Genomic DNA, 7,788 nt, shown 5'->3' with positions numbered 1-7,788 from the left:
AAAATAATAAAATAATAAAAAAAAAAAAATTTTGTGCCTGGCGTGCATCACTGTTGATGCACGCCAGGCGTGGTCAATATCTTTACCCGTGAGGAAAACAAACTCTCTGTTTCGCAGTGCTGGTCTATCTTACATGATTTAACGTGCGTGAGTCAAATCAAACAAAAAAGTCAAAACGACAACTAGATTTGATGATAGAAGTTACCTCACCTCACATGCAACTCTCACTTGGACTAGTAGAAGGAGAAACAAAATACTAACAGCAACACATGACTTTGAGAAATTTAAGTCATTCACAACATATTAGCCAAATTTTATTCTTTGACTAATAAAAAGACACAAAGATGACAATAGTCATCTTTCTAACATTACTCGTGTAAAAATACATAAAAGGTCATCTTCCTAACATTACTTGTGCGAAAAAAAAAAAAAAAAAAAAAAAAAAAAAAAAAAGTTTGAAGGTTAAGCATGACTCATATGATCCTAAAATATAAATTATATTGTGAATGTAAATCTCACATTAAAAAAAAAAAAAAAAAAAAGAATGGGTGGACAAATGACAGCTCTACTCGCTACTACACATTATTACTGGAGACGAGAAAAAGCATTGCCTTATGGAAGTGATTGGACAGATGCTTCCAGTCTAATGTTCTTAGTATGCAATCTTAAATATGATTTTTGGACTGTTTTTGAAAGCTGGATGTCTTTTCTATAACTTCATTGACTATTGAATACCTAGCAATTGTTTTCATATAGCTGAAATTCCCTTGCACCCCTTGAAGTATAAGTGATTTTACAATTATAAGTTAGAAATTTAAAAAATTTTGATGTAGATATCCTACGTTGTAGCCTTTTTTAAATTTCTTCAAAAATTTTTTATTTATTACAATGCCCTCCCCACTTCCTAATTTAGTGAAAATTCTGGTGACCGATGGCATGGCCGTAGACTGACCCATGTTCATGCTGTGGGTGAGTCCAAGGTATTTTTCAATTTTTACTTTATTTTCTTTTAAATGGGGCATTTTAATAAAAATAAAATGGGTAGAATTAAAATGAGTTGCAACGTGAGATATTGACATTACAAATTTTTAAATTATGATATTATGATTACAAAACTACTTATTTTTCTAGGAGTATAAGTGAAGTTTTTGAAGTTGGAATTAGTTGATTAGATCCTTTAATTTTAAGACCGTTAAAATGTGATCAATGAATTCAATAAATGGTAGCAGGGACGTGTGATTGTGATGCCTTTACTATGCGAGCTTCTTTTCTTCTTCATATATATATATAGTCTTGCCAAATGAAAATATAAGAAAATTTACTTGTTGTCTTTTCTGTTACAAGTATACTGTACTAATTTGCAATTGTTAAAGTAATGATTAAGTAATTAAATTTACCTTTTCCTTCAAGTTTAAGTTGTTGAAAAAAGTGATGGTTTAACATGGTATCAAAGCCAATTGTGACTCACGTCTCTCACATGCATGGCTTCTTTTTCAACAGACCCCTCCCTTGCCCTCCATAGCTTGCAAAACTTTTTTCAAAACAAATTGAAAGCCGAAAACTTTTGCCTCTCGAAAAGACATGTTGTCCCTCTCGAAGTAGCCATTGGAGATCACTTTTCTCTTGAAGTATTTGATTTATCCTTTGCTATGTTCTATTACTAATTGGTTCGCATCATACAACATCTCGATATTTTGGTGCTTACCAAAGGTGTACTAAAGTATATTCATATACCACTTTTACAAATGAGGCAGGTTGACGTGTCCACTCAACAGTCCAAGTACGTCGTCCGTCTCTGAAGTCAATGTACCTGTGTCGACTACTGCTAGCGCTTACCAATTTCCCTATTTTTATTTTTATTTTTTATTTTTTATCTATAGTGTTTGAGTGAAACCATAAGTATTTTATGTTGTTGGGGAGATTCATAATTGGAATTCATTAAAAAAAAAAAATTGATATTTTGGATAGTCTTTGAGCGAGTTTATAATATAGCATGCTAAGACGACACAACTCAACCCAAAAATTAGGCTTATTAGTTTTGAGTTATGTATAAATATACTTATGTTAAAAAAAAATAAATAACAAAAAATAACAAAAAAAAAACAAAATTAGAGATAGAAAACAAAAATGTAATCAAACGTAGCCAGAAGCTACTTTATTTGCAACTAGTTTTTCATTTTCGGCACACATCTTTGCCACACGTACATGTTTGAAATTGATAGAGAAAGGTCTATTTCTCAATGATTCAAACAGGCTCTATATATTATTAATGACAGGACTCGATTTTTTGCTTTTTTGTCTGGTGCTCCATGCCCATCTCCATATTGGTATGTGCATTGAGCAATCCGAGCAAGGTTGATTGCTGTTACCACTAAATCTTCCCCAAATGGAGAATCAACTACTAGCTCTTCATTCATCTTTTTCCAAGTCCTATCAATCATGTTTCTCATGTGTTTGCTAGCAATTTCCTCGGAAACACCAGTTTCACGCATGTAGCAATGAATTGAATTTACAGTTTCTCCTCTCTTTAACTCTCCCTGTATTTCAAATAAGCAGCTAAATATGTTAGTCTGAAGTAGTGCTTCCAAAGATGATCATATAGACCTTAAAATTCATTCAACACAAAAGACACAATGGAATGCTGTAAAATGAATACCGCTGAAGTACTGAGATCATTGCAAAGTCGAAAAATAATTGAAGGCCAACGCAAAAGGTCGTGGTATTTTTCTAAGCCCTCAAGTCCCTGCTTTGTGAACTCTTGATTCAAGAAAAAATAAGAATGAACAAGGGCAATCGCCCCCGAAACCGATAGCCAAGCATTGTCAAGATAGTCCTTGAAAGTTGGCATTTCTTTGTTGCAACTCCACTTTGCTTCTTGTAGGAATGTTTTGCACAGGTCAGCCCACTAAAATAAAAAGAAGAAACCCCAAGACTGTTAGGTTTAATATTTCAAAGGAAATTCTATTCATCTTAAAAAAAAACAAATAGGATTGTTGCACATACTGCTTTTGTTAGGTATGGAAGGGTGTTATCTCCTTTCTCCTTAAGTGTTTCATATACCATCTCATTAATAGTGTTGTAGAGAGCTAAGAAGCATAACTTCATATAGTGGGGAAGATTTTTCACGGCATTGATATCCCATCTGAAAACACCATGCATCGAGAAATTAAGAGTATGATTTTCTTAGTTGTATAACATAAAAGTTATAAGTAAGGGATTCCATTACATTCCTAGTTTTTCTCTCTTTTTGTCTCATATTTTTATTTTTATTTTATTTTTTTGGGTTGGGGTGGAGGTGGGGTAGGGTTAGGAAAGGGGAAAGGGAAGAGTTATCAAGAATTAACCTTTCAACTGCATCAGTAAATAGCTCTAATTCATCCAAGGTACCATAAACATCATAGACATCATCAATGGTGGTAACAAGAGCAGCCAGTTTCGTTAACCCTTTACGAAAATTACTTAATTGAGGTTCAAAGGCCATTCCTATTGTCCAAAAATAGCATTCCATCAATCTATCTCTGGTGAAGCTCAACTTGTTTGCCAGACCCATATCTTTCCACCACCTAAAAGTCATAAAGTGAAACCAAATAAGTTTTCAACTTAACATTCAAGTCATGGCAAAGTCAATTTTCAACTTTTAACAAAAGTCTACCTTAATTACTTATGTGAACAAATACTTCAAACATTTCTTACGTACCTTGACATATCTTGAAGTTCTCTTTGAAACACAGACTGCACTATGTTAAAATCCAACTTTGCAAGTTCAAGTAGAAGAGAATTTGCATCTTCCCTCTTATTGTATGCCTCAATATACCACCGAGCTTCTAGCCTTAGCATTCTATGGTGCAATGGAACCTCCAATGCATGACTAATTTGTTCTGCCATGCTTTTGCTGACATCTCCTTTGAGGTCCTTGAGATGCATTCTTGTGAATGTTGTGGCCTCGTCCAAGAGGTTTTCTCCTTCAAAGGCAAGATAAGAAGCTTCATATAGACTCAACATTCCTTTGACATCCTTTGTAAGGCATTCCTTGAAATTTCCACTATCGTCCTTGAAACTGTTAAATACAGCTGTGTTTCATACAAATATGATATAAGAAGATTGTGAGATGAACATGGGAAATGAAATCAAGAAGCTTAATTAGCGACTGTATCATATACGTACCTTGAGAAACTTGATAGCCTTGTTGTCTGAGGAGCCTAAAGCTTAGAGCAGTAGCATGGAGACACTTGTCAATTCTTTCATCATTACAGCCTTTCGAAGATGCATAGTTGTCAAGGGCTCTTGTTATTTCCCTCTCAAATCGGTATCCCAAACCTAACCGTTGAACATCATCAATCAGTTCAAGAGTTGCCAATAAGTCGGCACTTTCATTATGAATCATACTCCTCACATCCTCCTCCAGCTTCTTTGCCCTATCTTTGTACTTTTCATCCTGCATGCATGATAACAATTTGAGAAATATATTATGTATATTAATCATTCTCTTTCATCTGAAAAGTTTTTGGACTTTAAAAAAGAGAAATCAAGGGAGGGTGCATGGTTAATGGACGTTACCGCATAATGATTGTTCAAGGACTGCACAAAATCGTAACTCCAGAGGCTTGGCTGGTAATTGGCGGATTTTCTCTGATCAACTTGTAAATGGGAAGTTGGTACGCCCGCAAAGCATTGGAACTGCCCACATTTGTGGTCGAGAAGATGAGGTGTGTTTGTCATGGGATACTTAATTAGGTAAGTTACGTTACGTGGGAAGGAGAAATTGTTGTATAATTTGGTTGTGATTTCCATATTATCGGCGTGAAGCTCTATATATATATATAGTAATAGGAACTCAATAACTCACGCGTTTCGTGTGTGCTTATCCTATCCATGAGCACGTGATACACCTGGCGGGTTTAACTTTAAGGCTGATTCGGCTTAGTCATAGACCCAATCCATGGGTTTCGGGCCAAACCAGCCCATTCAGTGGTCCATGGCTTGTCGTCAGTAGCACCACTCCAGGCTCCAGCCGTCCACTGCCCATCAACGTCAGCCAGTGGCGGATCTAAAATCATGCTTATGCAAGGGCGAGATTAATAATTAGTTAATATAAAATAATATAATATATTTTAATATGATTTATCCAAAATCCAGCATTAATTTCCAAAATTTGCGTAATTTTTTTTTGATAATAACATATATATTATTTTTAATTTGCTTTTTTTTTTTTTTTTTTTTTTTTAAAAAAAAAGTAAAGTTATTTCAACTCAAATTAGCAATAATTTCATTATGCGCTAATAACTTGAACTCCAAAAAAAGAATGTGCAAGTTAGTGCAACCCACCGCTGTCTTTCACCGACCATCACTGCTGTCATCAGCACACCACCACTGCCACTGACATTCGTTCTACAGCCACGACCTCTAGCAACCTTACACGGTCGTACGTCCACCGATCTACCAACCATCGGATCAAGATCCCCAGCAATGGGGAGAAAATTGCCAGCCAAAAAATTTTAAAATTTTGGTCCTTCAATGTCATTCAAGATCTATAGGCTACCACGTGTTCCAGTAATAATAAAATATTAAAATGTTATATAAAATTTAAAAAAAATATAAAACAAAATAATAAAATAAAATATATAAAAATTAAAAAATTAAAAAAAAAAGGTGGCTGGCCACCTCATGGCCCTAGGGGATGGATCGGCCTAGGGGTGGCAAAATGGGTACTTGACACGACTCGATTACAACCTGCGGGTACCCGTTACATGATTAGCCTATACACAGACACGACCCGTTTAGCTAAACGGGTAATCAGGTCTAACACGATTATGACACGAAAATAGTCGGGTAACCCGACACGATCCGTTTTACCCATTTAAAATAATTGGGTCTAATTGGGTAGACCCGATCCGATCCGACCCGTTAAAACCCTAAACTATAAATTTTTAAAAAAAATTGTAATAATAATACATCTATATACTGTCAATGCAAAAAATTGAGTTCCAAGATATTAAAGGATTTAATAAAGGGTAAGAAAAAAAAAAAGAAAAGGAAAGTGACCGTAATTGTACTCCAAAAGAAATTACTAAACTCATGATTTCACCTAAACTTAAAACAAGCAAGCATACTAACTAAGTTCGTTTATTAAAATAATTTTTAGTATAAAGAAATTTAATTTTGCTCAAATGACATTCTGCTAAAAAGGAATTATGTATATTTCAACACAAAATATGATATCTGTAATCTGTTGAAATTAAATGCCTCATAACAAAGATGAATTTTGCAAATCATTTGAAAAAAAAAAAAATTAAGGGCAAAAAGCGAGAAGAATGTTTTTAAATTAAAATCATATAATTAAATATTTAAATATAAAAAAGACCCTACCTAAATTTGTTGTCTTAGGCTTCAAAATCTATTAAGTTGGACCTACTCGAGGGGTTGGCTTGGACGCTTGGTTACTAGTAAGCCACTTGGCCATCATCAATACCTCATAAAGCATAAAGTCTAAGTAGGGACAAAACTAAAATTTCTATTTCAAAATGATCAAAATATGAATGAGATTGAGGGGTAAAATGTGTCAACATTTCCATCATAGCAATAAAGAAAAAGATAATAAAAAAAAAAGCTAACAAAAACAAAATAATAATAAAAAAAAAAAAGAAACAAAACTCAAAACTACATCAACATTAAATTCATAATTCATTACAAAATACTTGTCCACTTGAAGTCTTGAAGGATACATGATCCATCCCATGTAATCAAATATATGAATTATGAAACACTACAAATATGCTCCCACAACCACCCACCAATCATTGAAAAGTCTTTTATAGTACCTTGCCCCGGTTAATTTACAACCATGTTATCAAGTGTTTGGGACTTTTTTTTTAGTTTTTACTGTTGTGTTGAAAGTGTTTCTGTGAAAATGTAATTTTGGGAAATATTTTATCTTTTGAATTATAATTTATAAAATATTTACGTTAAAAACACAAAAGTGGAGATAGAAAACAAAATGTAATCAAACGTAGTCAAAAGCTTTCTATTTTTTAGTTTTTTTACAATACATGAGAGAGGGCGAGGGACAAAAAGCTACTGTATTTGCAACCAGTTTTTTCTTTTCAGCTCACCTGTCCGCCACACACATACACGTAATAAGGTGAGGAGGATGGATGTCGACCCCTCAGTCACTCATCTTAGGACATAGTTTTCTCTTAAATTGAGTTTGAAGAATTTTCTCCAATCTAATTTATAAACTGGGTTTGTATGATTTAAACAAGTGACTTTTACATGCTCAAATGACAAATGTTATTATTATGTATTAGATGGGAGGAAATTTCTCTAACGCAGTTTGAAATAAAACTCTATCTTAGCTCTTATTTGAGATTATAGAGATTTTAAAGCTAGTAAGAGATTTCAATCCATGATTTTCTTAGTTTAGTTTAAATTTACTTCCTAGTTTCAAGTGGTCACTTAATTTGCTTCATTTCCCACAATAATTACATAGTTGGCATTATTTATTGTTAGAATAATGAAGAAAAATAGAAGAGTTAAAGAATAATAGGGAGAGCGGAAGCACACAATGGACTACATTGTATTGATATGAAACACAACAGAGACCTCTATTTATAGAGAGGCTATGAGGGATAAAAAAGAAACATAGTAGACTAAGGTAAGGTAAACCTAATAGACCTAGAATACCTAAGCAAGTAAATAATCCTAACATAATATTTTTAACATCCCTCCTCAAACTCAAGGTGTAAGCTTGAGTTTGGGTAAAAGAAAAGGAAAGAAAGACCATTCATCTTT

At 33.7% G+C, this 7,788-nt stretch overlaps 1 protein-coding gene across 1 annotated transcript in view; it reads right to left on the bottom strand.

The window, feature by feature from the left end:
- LOC132181657 (probable terpene synthase 12) overlaps nt 1–4,719 on the bottom strand; it is a 6,271-nt gene extending 1,552 nt beyond the window's left edge. Inside the window, exons 1-7 of the mRNA XM_059594900.1 lie at nt 4,558–4,719; nt 4,165–4,435; nt 3,698–4,070; nt 3,345–3,563; nt 3,004–3,142; nt 2,657–2,905; nt 2,252–2,537 (exon numbers count right to left, since the gene is read on the bottom strand). Of these exons, the coding sequence (XP_059450883.1) occupies nt 2,252–2,537; nt 2,657–2,905; nt 3,004–3,142; nt 3,345–3,563; nt 3,698–4,070; nt 4,165–4,435; nt 4,558–4,719 (1,699 nt within the window). The remainder of the gene's footprint in view (nt 1–2,251; nt 2,538–2,656; nt 2,906–3,003; nt 3,143–3,344; nt 3,564–3,697; nt 4,071–4,164; nt 4,436–4,557) is intronic.
- Nucleotides 4,720–7,788: the final 3,069 nt, after the last annotated feature.

This window comes from Corylus avellana, chromosome ca5 (assembly GCF_901000735.1).
Source record: "Corylus avellana chromosome ca5, CavTom2PMs-1.0".
Classification (NCBI taxonomy): Eukaryota; Viridiplantae; Streptophyta; class Magnoliopsida; order Fagales; family Betulaceae; genus Corylus; species Corylus avellana.
The sequence above is the reverse complement of the archived record's forward strand: the minus strand, read 5'-3'. Positions and strand labels throughout refer to the sequence as shown.